The sequence below is a fragment of the Mustela nivalis genome (genome assembly GCF_964662115.1).
Source record: "Mustela nivalis genome assembly, chromosome: 9".
Taxonomy (NCBI): Eukaryota; Metazoa; Chordata; class Mammalia; order Carnivora; family Mustelidae; genus Mustela; species Mustela nivalis.
The window spans coordinates 74,262,947-74,276,281 of NC_139028.1; the positions used below are offsets into that span (position 1 = coordinate 74,262,947).

Below are 13,335 nucleotides of genomic sequence, written 5' to 3' on the forward strand. Positions count from 1 at the left end.
AAAACAGCAGAGGGTGAAGAAAGGAAGGAAGACTCTAAACAACAGAGACTATTTTGGAAGTGGTTAGTAATGCTTGAAAATACACTTTTCTACACGATTTCAGTGTTACATATGCAAGGACTAAAAGTGTTGAGTGGACGATCCCCCACCTAGGGTGGGTCATTTAAAAGCACCTTGCCTGAAATCTGGCCAAGTGAAAATCTGGGCTCTCTGCTTGTGCATGGGGAGTGGTTTTCCTGATGAAGCCTAGCAGGATTCCTCCGCCCCTACCCCAGGGGTGTGGCAGGTGCCTCCAGCCCTCCTGCAGCCAGAGAAGGGAAAACTGGAACAGAGAAGGAGAAACAAGGAAGTGCTTCTCTCTAGATTTCGAAGCAGCGGGGTCTTGCAGAAAAGGGAGGTGCATGCTGTGGTGGGTACAGGAACAGACCTGAACAGGAAAGGCACAGCTGCACTCACTCGAGGAAATACCTTTATATATTGTAGCAGTAATGACAGCCGCCAGCACTTCCTGAGCTGTGTGACAAGCACGCTATGCCAAGCGCGATGACGTGGATACCGTGCTGCTCTGCAGTCTGTCAATAGTGGAACAGAGGCTCAGAAACACGAAGGTACATTACCAAGAGCCATCGCCAGGAAGTGGCCGTGCCAGGGTTTGGCTCCACTCTGTTCTTAACCACCTCCCTGTACTTTTGAAGGAATAAAGAAATTCTTCAAACAGAAAGACAGCTGCCTTCCAACATAGGAGCTCTCTAAGCCCGGGCTGGCTGTCACAGTGCCTTTCACCTTGGGTAGAGGGTTGGGCTGGATTTTCCCTGAGCTCCTTTTCAAATGTCTGGGGCTGTGATTCTTCTCGGGGTTTGGGGCAAAGAAGCGAGGAGGGTTTCCACCTACTTTAGAACATGCCCCCCCCCCCCCATCGTGCTGTAGCAACAGCATGTTTATTCCAGTGGTTCCAGAGGCTGATCCCTAATAGCAGTGTGAGATTTGGGACAGAGGTGCTCAGCCTGATTCCGGTCTGTGGCACTGGCCATTACAGTGGCATCCCTGGACCATGTGGAGGACTCCACGAGTGTATTTGTGGCCTGAACATCTTGTAGTAAGGTAGCTGAAAATTGGGCCAGAGACATGGAAGGAACCAGGCTTGAGAGGATATGCTCATTGGGTGATTTGGACAATATTGAAATTCAGGTGGAAACCAGAATCATTTTTTTTAAAAATTAATGATGATTTGAGTATGTAATAAATTCACACAGTCCGAAGTTGATAAGCATAAAAGAATGGAGAGAGACTTCCCTTCCTTCTAACCACTGTTGCTAGATTCTTGTGTGGGGGGGGTTGTTTTGTTTTTTGGGTTTGTTTGTTTGTTTGTTTGTTTGTTTTGTTTTGAGTGAGATAGAGCACAAGCAGGGGGAGAAGCAGACTCTTTGCCAAGCAGGGAATCCGATACGGGACTTGATCCTAGGACCGTGGGATCGTGGCCCCAGCTGAAGGCAGCTACTTAATGGACTGAACCATGCAGACACCCCTCTGATGAATCTTTCCAGAGGTTTTAATACATATGTAGCAAAAACATGAATCTCACTCCCCTTTTGAAAGAGAAGCTGTGGTCTGCTTGTGTTATTGTGTTTTAGGAAGCTGACAGTGGCAGCAGGTCAGAGAGTGGCTAGGGTAGGGCAGTGAGCATCTGGCCCAGGTGTTGGGTGGCCCAGGTGTTGGGTGGCAAGGACCAAACCAGGGCAGTGGCCTGGCCAGGCCCAATGGGGTACAGAAAATAGGGAGTGTCCGAGGGGAGAGGCATCAAAGGCCTTGGGTCTGATTAGCTATGGGAGGAAGAGCATAGTAGAAATGACTGTTTTGGGGACCAGAGACAGTACTGTCATTTGAGGAGCCGTGGAGCAGAGAGGAAGCAGGATTGCCATGTGGTCATGCCCTTGCCTCTCATCATCGAAATAAACCTGCTGAAATGGGTATTAGAAACAGGCTCAGAGAGTTTAAGTAACTGAGCCCGGGAATCAGCTCATCGAGGGCAGAGCTGGAGATTGGAAGTTGGTCTGCATCCAGTGCCCGTGGTTTGAGGAACTGGAGGGGAGGTGGCAGCAATAACCCGCGTTTCGGGAGGTCTTCCTTACCAAGCAAGTGCTTTATCGTGGATTCTCTCACAGTGTGACTTGGAGGGGACCAGGCATGGAAGGATCATCTGAGAAGAAGGACGTTTCCCCAGCACCTCTTCTTTGGGGAAGGCCAGGGCAGGCCTCTGAGGAGCACACCCTGCAGTTCCGCAGATCCCCTTTTTCTTTTCCAGAAAGGCGGTTGGTCAGTGTGACCCCATGAATGATTTAATTTTCATATTTTTATAGCTCCTTTCCAAGGCCTAAAGTCACAGATGAACCAAAATTTTTTTGTTCGATCACAGAACCTGGTTTTGGTTGGGAAAATGTGACCAGCGCAGCTCTCGGGAGGTCTGAAATCCATGAGGCCTGTGGCAGAATGAAGGGCAGGTGGTTTGAGTGGGGACTAGATTGGAGAAATAGGGAAGTATAGCAAGGTGGAAACTCCAGAGGGCCAGAAACTCCCCTACCAGTGTTGTGACCGGGCGGAGAAGGGCAGGGTTTGGAGAAGCCTCCAAAACCGGCTGCTGTGGCCACTGGCGGCAGTGCATTTATGGATTCATGGGGAGATGGCTGTCTGGGCAGATCTGGTTTCTGGTCCTTCGGAAAGAGGCCCCTTCACCACCCCCACCCCCACCCCCCATTTATGGCTTGCGGGTCGATCTCATTAATAGTACACCTGTGTACTGGCGTCTGTGCGGCACGCTGGGGCTCACACAGGACTGTCGTGTTTGCTCAGTCGTTGGAACTTCCCGTGGACCCGTGGAGGCCAGGTGATAGCCCCATGTTCAGATGGAGGAAGCCAGGACCCAGGAAGGTTAAGCAGCTTGCCATGGGCTGCACACCCCAGAAACAGCAGCAGACCTGGCTTCTGCTCCCTGTGTCGGTAATGGACACGCCCGTGTTTAGAATGAATGGTCAGAAAGCACCTCCAGCCTTCCCAGATCTCCGAGGAAGCCTACAGCGGAGGTCTGATGGTGGGTCGTGCCCAGCGTTTATGTGCCCCCCGCCCCCGGCCGAGTTTTCGGGTAGGACACAAACTGTGCAGCATTTGGGGGCTGGGAGGCTGGTGCACTGTGGTGTGGTGTGTGGTTTTCTCCGCTCTGCCCTGTGCAGCGGCCGAGCCATCCTCGCTGCTGCCTCTCTCCCAGCGGTGCATGGTTTACTCTCATGTCTGAGCCGCTCCGGGCACTCACTCTGCGTTTTCCTTGCCATCAGGGGGACGAGGCAATTGAAAGCATCTGGAAATCTGGGTTTTATGGACGTTTCACAGAGGCCCGGCTAGGCTCCATCTGTTCTCCTTGGCAGGTTGGCACCCCCATGTGCCTGCCTTCCCACTTGCTGTCCATGCACGTGGCCCGTGGACTCTTCCAGCCGCACCCTGGTGGGGGAAGACAGCCCCTCTGCGAAGGTGGTGGTGGAAGTGGGAGGCAGGGCTGAGGTGAGGCCTTTTGGTGTGAGATCCCGGCAGGAAGGACTGATTTTTGCTCCGTATTCTTTGCTCTCAATGCTGTTTATTTTTGAGAGGAGCACAGGGGAGGGGATGAAGCAGTGCCCGGGTGCCAAGTAGCCAGAAGAGGGCCGGTGCCTTGGAGCAGTTAACAGATGAGGAGAGGCCCTGCTGGAGTTGGAGCCCAACCCAGCCGCACCCCACCACTCTCCCAGCTTCTCCCCTCCCCACCTTGGCCCCACAGCCACTCCCTGTCCTTGCAGAGCCCGGGGGTTATCACAGGCTGCCAGAACTGTTCTGGGGATGTGTGGACAGAGCCCAAGCAAGAGAGGGACAGGACACAAATGTAGGTGATCTGTCCATCCCCGTTATGTTCTGACTTGTACATTAGCCCCCCCTTGACATGAGTTATTTGTCTTGGTTTCTTAAAATTCCTAAGTGGATTATAATTTTTCCTCTTGGTATTATTTGACAGCAGTCATTTTTCAAGGTTTTACTACGTTCTTCAGATACTTGGGATTTTTTGAAACAAGTTTGGGAGAAGACCGCCACCTTCCTGTCAGACGAGGTAGTGCAGCTCCGGTCCGAGGAAGCAGCGCCAGTGCCAAGGACAGGAAGATTTGTCTGGGTTTCTCTGTCCTTTTTCACAGACAGCGAGCTGCCTCACCAGGGGTCTCTGGAATAGAACCTATTAGCCATGCTTTCGAAAAAGAGGAAAGAAAGAAAAGAAAACCCAGTGGCCGCATTTGGGAGTTGGGCTGTTCCGGTGTGTCTCCTCAGTGGTGACGGGCACTTTAAGAGCAGGCTCTCTGTGCTTCAGGGAGTGGGCATTGACGTGGCTGAGGGAAATTTGGGAGCCAGATCACTCCAGGCTGTGGGTGCACATCACCCCCACCTCACCCCCGCCTCACGTTACAGTGACGAACGAGTAGGAATCACCCTGTGTGTCTAATGTGTTCCTTTTAATCTCTGCTTTAAGTTTTGGTATTTTCCATTTCGTGGCTATCTGCAGGATAATCTTAATTTCACATGATCTTCGTCTGAAGTAAAGAAACAATCATGATTACTTGGCAATAATAGTAACAAATTCTGTGCAAGCCCAGTGTTATGTATTTTCCACACGTTATCTCACTTTATGTTTGTACCACTTCTTCAAGATAGGTACCAGGATTACCCCTGCATTATGGATGTGGAAGCTGCCTCAGGGCGCTGAACTTGCCCATTTTATTTACTTTATTTATTTTCTCTTTTAAGATTTTATTGATTTATCTGACAGAGAGACAGCAAGAGAGGGAATGCAAGCAGTGGGGGTGGGAGCGGGAGAAGCAGGCTTCCCTCTGAGCAGAGAGCCCAAAGCAGAGCTCAGTCCTAGGACCCTGGGATCATGACCCAAGCCGAAGACAAACACTCAACCAACTGAGCCACGCAGGCGCCCCTGAACTTGCCCATATTAGATGACCGCACTCGGAAGTGGCCCCTGCACCAGGACTCAGACTTGGACCCCAGCTGACTCCAGAGTTCCAGTGGTCCTCACCTCTGCAGCCTCCCCAAGCAGCAGGGAGGGGAGGAGAGGCGGGAGCAGGAAAGAGAGTGACCTTAGAACTGATTTGGAAAAGGAGGAAAAGTTCTTCATTAAACCTCCAGGGTAGCTAAATAGCCCAGTGAGAGTAACTTTTTTGAGTTTTAAGGATTACATTCACCTTTGTCGCTGTTTACGACTGCTGTGAGGAATGACTGCGGGGATTATAACCATGAAAAAAGCAAATGAGCATTTTCCCAAGTCAGAAGAGAAAGCTGAGTATTAAGATTGAGCTGCGGGACAGTCTTTGTTGAGGTGGGGCTTTGCTGGGGAGTGCTGGTGTTTTGGTGAACCCTGCAAGGCAGACAAGAACCCCGGCTTCTGCTAAGCCCTCCTGAGTATTTTAGCCATAGGAAGACTCTGTGATCTGACCAAGTTCCTCTCCAGCCAAGGGAACTTGTGACCAGCTAGAATAAACATCCTGAAGCACAACTCTCAATATTTTTGTTTCCCTTTATAGTTGTTTCTCTTCCTCAAAAAACTCCGTGATGTTCCAGCGTCTTTTTCAGTTGGCTGTTTATTTAATTTAATAAAGTCATACACGTGCTTTGTATATAAAACAAATTGAACCAGACTCACGGCCGGTAAAGAAAAGCGGCAGTCCTCTGCCCCATGTCTCCTCACCTCCCGGTCCTACTCCTTAGGGACAGCTACTTAACAGCTTTTTCAGCCATTTCTTCCTATATTCTCTCCATATTTCAAAAAAAACATGTTCACGCTGTGTATTTCAGCCTATTAATTTCGGACAGCTTCTGTTGACTTCTTACTGTGGAAGACCAGGACTTAGCTCTCTAAATAAACTGAGAACTTGTTCTCGCCCCTTCCTATTCCCCGGTCTGGTTATATCACAATTTTTGGTTTAATTAACACCCAGTGTTTGTATTACAAGCCTGTAAATGTCACATACAGCATGGTTCATGTGTGATGTATTAGAACCATTTCCTGGATTGTAGAAATTTTTTTTCCTAGGGTTGGTTATTGCCTTTTCTTTGGTCTGGTTTTTACGTACCTATACAAATTCATCTCCAACGTTTCTAACAGAGTTCTCCTACTTTTCTCCAGATGGTCGGACAACTCAGAATCTTTTCAGGTTATTGTCCCTTTGGTGACACCCCTCCAGCAGCCCCCAGCTTCTCGTGCACCCTGGACTGGCTGCCCTCCAGGTCAGCCTCCCAGCTACTGGGCTGGTGCATTCTTCGCTCCCTCTTCTGGATTAGGGCCCCATCTTCCTCTTGCCACATAGTCCCTCATTTTGTGAAAACACCCTGCTGTGCCTAGTTTTTAAGAGTTGCAAGAAGGAAAATTTTCTGAAACTTACAAGTTTGTGTTCTACTCTCAGATGCAATGGGGGAACTTGGTTCTCATCATGGTTTCTACCTTAGACTTGTGAAACTTGAGGGACATTTTCTTTTCTTTTTTTTTTTTTTAAAGATTTTATTTTTATTTATCAGAGAGGGGGGGGGAGAGAGCGAGCACAGGCAGACAGAGTGGCAGGCAGAGGCAGAGGGAGAAGCAGGCTCCCTGCCGAGCAAGGAGCCCGATGTGGGACTCCGATCCCAGGACGCTGGGATCATGACCTGAGCTGAAGGCAGCTGCTTAACCAACTGAGCCACCCAGGCGTCCCTTGAGGGACATTTTCAAAGGAGTTCCACATGGGTGCTCCTTGCTCACCGGCACCACTGTATGTTTAGTGTGGAGAAATACAGCCATTCGTATGAAAAGAGCAGGCAAATGCTGCCTTAAGTCACGTGATGTGTAGGACAGGGGATGTTGACCGTCGTTATTCCCAGTCTTCTTTGTGGGAATTATTGAGAACATTATATTTACATGGGCAAATATGTGATTCTGACTGTAGGGGCAGTAAGCTAGCTCCATACTTTCAATTCTGTAGGTTCTTTAAAGAGAGGGATTTTTTACTATTAGGCCATGGAATCCCTGTGCCTAGCATAAAGGTGTCAGGAATGCTGGTTCCTTCTACTGAAATCCATAAAAGCAACAAGCACAGTGAGTACCTTTTTTGGTTGTTGTCATTGATATGTTAATAGTCAGCATATCTCCTGAGTGCCTAAAGAGACTTCTTTTTGTAATTGAGCAAACCAATTTTAAGCTCTGTTTTGGAAATCAAAACAAGAAATGTAGTCTTGGGCTTTCATACCAGGACTTCTTGACATGGACTCTGTTTCTGTTTCTATATTGCCCCCAACACTTGGGATTTGAGTTGTTGCTGTTGGTGTTGTTTTGCAAACATTTGTTTCCTGCCCTGTAAAATAGAATTGCCCTTCTTTGGTTTTGTGCTTCACCTTTGGTTTTGGGGAAACCAGCCTTGATGCAAAGAAAATGGGATGTATTGGGGAAGGAGACAGGGAAATAAGGTACGCGCCCTCGCCTTCTTCCTTTACAAGGAGGACTGACAGGAAGGGAGGTAGTTAGAGCCTTACCAGATGGTTTCGTCCGAGTTTTGATTTTACCAAAACTTAAACCGAAACATACCAGGTGTATTTCTTCTTCTCGGTCTTCTGGATTTGGGGACAGAGGGATTCCTGACCTACCCAGGTTGAATTGAGGGGAGAGGGAGGGCTGTTTGTCTCACTGCTGTGGTCTCCAGGATACCTTTTTTAGTCCTTTGTATTCTTAGAAACAAAGTCACCTTTTGGCAGGAATAAAGGCACCCAGATGCCAGCAGTCAGGGTTTGGTTTCACGTCACCAGCCTTGGGGAGGCAGTGCCCGGTTTCCTTTGGCAAAGACAGCCTGCCCTTCTCAGTTCATTTCAGCCACTCGGGCACAAAGGTAACTTCCTCAAAATAGAAACCTTTGAAGACTCCTGTCGGCTGCATCTCTGTTTGTCCTGAATTCTAATCTAACTTCTTAGGATTTTGGATATGCTAGTTAATCCCCCCCCCCACACACACACACTTTTTTCCCTCAAATCAGCTTTCAGAAAACATGGATCTGAGTGAGAAGGGTTGAGACACTTTCTGCTGGAGACAGTGTGGTTGACGTTTGCAGCAAATGCACGGGCTGGGTCGCTGACCGGTCCAAGTTTTATTCTTAACTCCAGGACTATTCCCGGAAGTGTGACCTCAGGCAACTCTGTACATTTCTGAACTTCCATTTCCCCATGTGTAATGACTTCAGTAAAATGTCCCTACGGTGTCATTGCGAGGCCAGGATTACCCGAGGTCACGTAGATAGAGAGCACATTACTCAGAGCCATGAATGGGCATGGCTCTTCTTCCTTCGGGCCCAGGAGAGGCCCACAGCCTGAGAAGCTTGTTAGGAGAGGGCCAGAACCAAGGCTTTGAACAGTTACATGGCTTCACAACTTGCTTCTAGCTCCTGGCTTACTTGTGTTTGTGTTTTCTTTGCTAGGCAGAGAGGGGTAGCTCACACAGGAAGTTCTTCTCTTCTCCCCCAGGATCTAGTAATCTCACGTAATAATAAACCACAACAGTAGTAACCTTAGCAGCTACGATTCATCCAACACTTCTTAGATGCCAGGCCCTCTGCCGAGCACCCTCCACGCCTTATTCCCTCCCCCTCCAAGTCCTGTTGTGAATTGTACATCCTGTGCTCCCCATTGCTCATATGAGCAAAACTGAAATTGCAAGTTCCCCTCGGGCTCCAGCGCATTTGTGCCTGGCACTCAGCACTTTGGTTTTCAGCCACATCTTCAGGCCCCAGGTAAGGTGGGGTAAATACTGCCCGCCCTTTGCCTTTCTGTCCTCTTGACACCTAGAGGTCCTGCATTCCAGCAGGACACTGCAGGGGCCTTTGGATGACGGGAGCAAAAAGACCCCAAGTCTCAGCTTCTCACCTCCATCCCCAGCTCTGCCTGCCCGTCGGCAGCTGCCAAGGAGGAGGAGCTAAGAGTCAACAGACAGACGGGCCACAGGTGGCCCCATAGCTCTGCTCATGTTGACTTCCAGGCCATAAACTCCCTGCCTGCAGGTGGCACAGGACGGAAAGGGTACCTCCCAGACGGGGTTGGGTGGCGCTGGGAGCTTGCTGCCGGCAGAGGTTAGTAACAAGTGTTGGGTGGGTGGACGTGCATAAGGCCCATCATCTGGATGATGAAAGAGCAACGCCCTCTGCCCGCAGCTCTCAGAATGGTGGGGAAGCAGAGAAGGGGCAAGGGAGCTAGACACAGGCACACACTACTCGTTCGTCTGTGCCTCTCTGGCTGCCTTTACACCAGCGTCTGTGTCCCCAACTTGGCCCGTGGTGTTTTTTCTCCTGCCCACTAATGAGAATGGAAGCTCGTTAGCAAGAGTGCTTCATGCATTTCTGTGGACTTTCGTTGGCTTATAATATGAAAAGATGAAGTGACGGCAACATTTGGAAACATTTATAAAAAGGTCAGGGGCCTTCCATTGTACCCCATAATCTCAGCTCCCCAACCTGGCAATGGCTTTGACTATATTTTAAAAATTCTCTTCCCTTACAGGCAGACTCTGTCCCTGCAGCGTGGTTCCCAGCCCTCCATTGCACCTGGAAGCTAGCAGCTAGCTGGGGAGGGGCTGGATCTGTGCCAGAGCTTCACAGGTCCCCCTTTTCCATTTCACCCGATACCTCTTTGAGATTTGGAAACTCTGGTAGAAATATCACTCTGATGGTTGAGCAGGAGAGGGGCTCAGCCCTCTCCCAGAAGATGCCAGGCTCTGGCCACCATCCCCGGGTGTCCGGTACCATGGACAACTGACATTGGATGGGATTTCGAGCCTCCTGCCCATTGGCCCTCTGGCCAGAGATCTCGGGCCTATGTAGCAAGTCATGGATTTAAATCAGCATTTCTTCAGGATACATCTAGAGGCTTTTGTGACCACAACGAGTGGAAACTTTGGGTTATACCAAGTTAAGAACTTTTTTTAAAAAAGATTTCATTTATTTATTTGCCAGAGAGAGAGAAAGAGCAGGAGTAGGAGAGCAGCAGAAACAGGCTCCCCACTGAGCAGGGAGCCTGATGCAGGACTCAGTCCCAGGACCCTGGGATCATGACCTGAGACATGACCTGAGACACTTAACGATTGACTGAGGCACCCAGGAGCTCAAGAAATGTTTTTTAACTATGCTGAAAGAAGGGGGGTTTTACAAAGCAATAATAATAGCCAACATTTATCATTTGCTGTTCATTGAACCTGTGAACTCTCGTAAGCTCTTTGTATGAAGTTATTCATGTAAACCCCGTACCATCCCTAAGAGGCAGAGGCCAGCACATTCCCCATTTTACAGACGGTGGGGGTGGAGGGCGGCTGTAGCACTTGCCCAGTGTCTTAGCTAATTTCCAGTGGGTACAAAGTTTTGTGCTCGAGCAGGCTGAGTCCAAACCCCAAACTCTTACCCAGGACACAGTATGCTCCTGGTAGGCGGCTTTCAGCAAGCCGCCTTTTACTTGGGATTTCTCATTTCTAATGACATTAGTACTCCGAAGGACTCTAGTTGCAGAAATAGCCCCTTAAACTTGAAAAGCAAATAGGGACTGCCAGGTAAGTAGGGACATGGAATGTCTCACATGAGCTCTGAGCTCCCCACAACCCCCAGATGTCCTTGGTGTCATATTAGGTTGGTGTTCTAATCTTCTTAGCCTGACAGGCAGGCCTAGAGGGTCTGGAGTAGAAAGTTGAGGCCAGCGGCTCTCAAACCTGGCTGCATACTGGAATTCCTTTTATGCCCATTAAAAATTACTGATGCCTGGCCTCATTTTCTAGGATTCCCCTGTAGTCTGGATGGCCCCAAGGATTCGTGATTTTTTTAAATGTTCCTTGAGAACCATTGATTTGGATAACTGCTTTGTGGTCTAGTTAACCATGTTTTATACCAAAGCAAGGAGAAAAAAGGGTCTCTTTCATAAGTTATATGACTTAACCGGGTTTTGGTTGATTGGTTGGTTGGTTGGTTTGCGAATGAGGGACCTGTGTTCTCTGATTAACAGCCCCATGTGACCTTGAATCCTCTCCATGATCTCTTCTCCTGACCCTAACTTTTTACTGACAGCCCCTATGCAGGAGCTCTACACTGGTTACTAAGGGGACTGGTGAGAGAGAGGCTCAGCAGTCTTACTCCTGTTGAAGGAAGTAGGTGGCTACCATTGCCCAGAGTACTGCGTCCATGCTGTTGCTGGGCGAGCTGGAGCAAGAAGTACATTCTGGATGACAACGTTTGTTGACTGACCACAAACATACTCCTTGTTGGGCTGAGCTGTGAATATTGGGCTCCAAAGGGTTTTGCTGTCATTTTCAGTTGAGTCAGGCAAAACTGGGTGAATAGGAGAGTTTCTTGGTTTGGTAGTCAGGTAACTTCAGTTGTATTTATTACTCTATGAAAATCCTTTTTGAGCCAAAGTAGATACCCCTGTCAATGAAAGACAATGATGCTTTTAACTCTGTAATGGCTTTTCTTAACATCTTCATCTTTTCAAAGGCACAGACTGTAGGCATTTCAGGTGTAAGTCCGGGATCTCGAGATCGCTGCTCCTCCTCCACCTCAAGATGGATGTGTCCCAGGTTGACCAGAGGGTTTGTAATGGGAATGTTTCTGTTGGTTTCTTACAGTACAACAAACACCTCTTCGTGCACATTGGGCATGCCAACCACTCTTACAGTGACCCATTGCTCGAATCAGTGGACATTCGTCAGATCTATGACAAATTTCCTGAAAAGAAGGGTGGCTTAAAGGAACTGTTTGGAAAAGGCCCCCAAAATGCCTTCTTCCTCGTAAAATTCTGGGTGAGTAAGACATTGCTGTGGTGGCGGTGGGTTTCGTCCAGATGGGCGCCTCCCGTAGGTGAGTGTGGAGCAGCGCGGCTGGTTGTGGGGTGCTTGCTGACTGCACCTGGGGGGCTGTCCCCAGGCTGGCCTTGTGGTCCCCCCTGGGGTCCAGACACACCCAGGCAGAATATGGTGTCCCCGCCCGAGAGCAGGAGAGACGGGAGGCCTCTCTGGGCTTCTGGGCTTGCTCAGGCAATGGCTGGAGACTTCACAGATGGCTACGGTTGTGATGGAAAACAGGGCAAACCCTCCTTGTGTTCTCATTCCATTAAGCGAAGCCACCTAGAAATTCCACTGGAGCTCAGGACCTGAGGTGGACTGGGGCTGCGATGGAGAGAAGGTTTCACGCTTCCAGATTTTGTAAGCGGTAGAGAGAATACAAAATGGCTTCACCCAGTATGTGCTTTATGGCTTTATGGCATTAAAACAGCAAGGGCAGATTTCCCCAGCTGCGGGGGCTTGCTGCTGTCCCACGGCCTCTGAGAGGAGCTTTTCTCTTCTCTTTCCACTAGTCAACCTCAGGCCAGGGGACCGCCAACAGGTCACAGGCGTGAGTGTGATTGGTGTGTGTGGGAGGTGAGGACACCAAGGCAGCCAGACACCAAAGGACCTTTTAGCAACGACCCTTCATAAGGCTTCAGTCTCTAGAAAAATAAAAAGAAAAGCTCTTCCAATGTTTATACATCTGAGCATGGCATTCAAGGCCCCAAGCGAGGAGGTGGCACGGTGTTTTCCTCACCAGCTGCCCTGTGCCCAGCTGCTCTCTGTGTCTGATGGACTTCTTACTGTTTCTTCTCTCCCTTGGGGCCAACTCCTCCCTCCTTTGGGATGGTGGCTCCTATATCATGGCACCTTCTCCCCTTTACACAGACCATCAATTTTCATTTTACTCCCCAGTGTATTTTATAGTTAATCAGCTCCCATGCTGGGTCATGACCACTTGGATGTGTGTCCCACTCCCCTCTGGACCCGTCCTGCCTTCAAGGTACCCTACTCCTAAGAGTGGCTCCCACTTACTGAATGCCTGCTGGGGGCTGGGGGCCGTGCTCAGGCTTTCCACTTCCACGCACTTCTCCAGTCCTCACGGTGGTAAGTGGAATTGGCCTCAGGTCCAGCTAAGAAAACAGAGACTCCGAAATGGGCCCTGGGCCTTGTAATTAGATTAGGTTTGGTGGTAGTGCTTCTGCTGTCTTTCCTGGCTGCTTCACACCCTGTGAACCCCAGCTACTGGGAAGGGTGGAGAGGATCTGTCCACAGAAGACACTTCACTTCTCCAATACTGAGCCAACGCTTTGTATAAGAAAACCCAACAAATGGGGAAACAAGTGGATAAATTAAGGAAAAATACATGTTTTAAATTTCTTGGAGAACTTCCCTAGTAAATTTGGCATGTTTAGTGTCTTGTATCCTTACGTGGTAACTAGATTGCATTT

At 49.3% G+C, this 13,335-nt stretch overlaps 1 protein-coding gene across 5 annotated transcripts in view; it reads left to right on the forward strand.

Moving 5' to 3' along the window:
* Positions 1 to 13,335, forward strand: part of TEAD1 (TEA domain transcription factor 1) — a 260,054-nt gene that overhangs the window by 207,392 nt on the left and 39,327 nt on the right. For 4 of the 5 annotated variants that reach the window (XM_082683206.1, XM_082683203.1, XM_082683204.1 and 1 more), the window contains one exon: positions 11,687 to 11,860. The exons of the other annotated variant lie outside the window; for it this stretch is intronic. In XM_082683206.1, the coding sequence (XP_082539332.1) occupies positions 11,687 to 11,860 (174 nt within the window). The remainder of the gene's footprint in view (positions 1 to 11,686; positions 11,861 to 13,335) is intronic. 5 annotated transcript variants of the gene reach the window in all.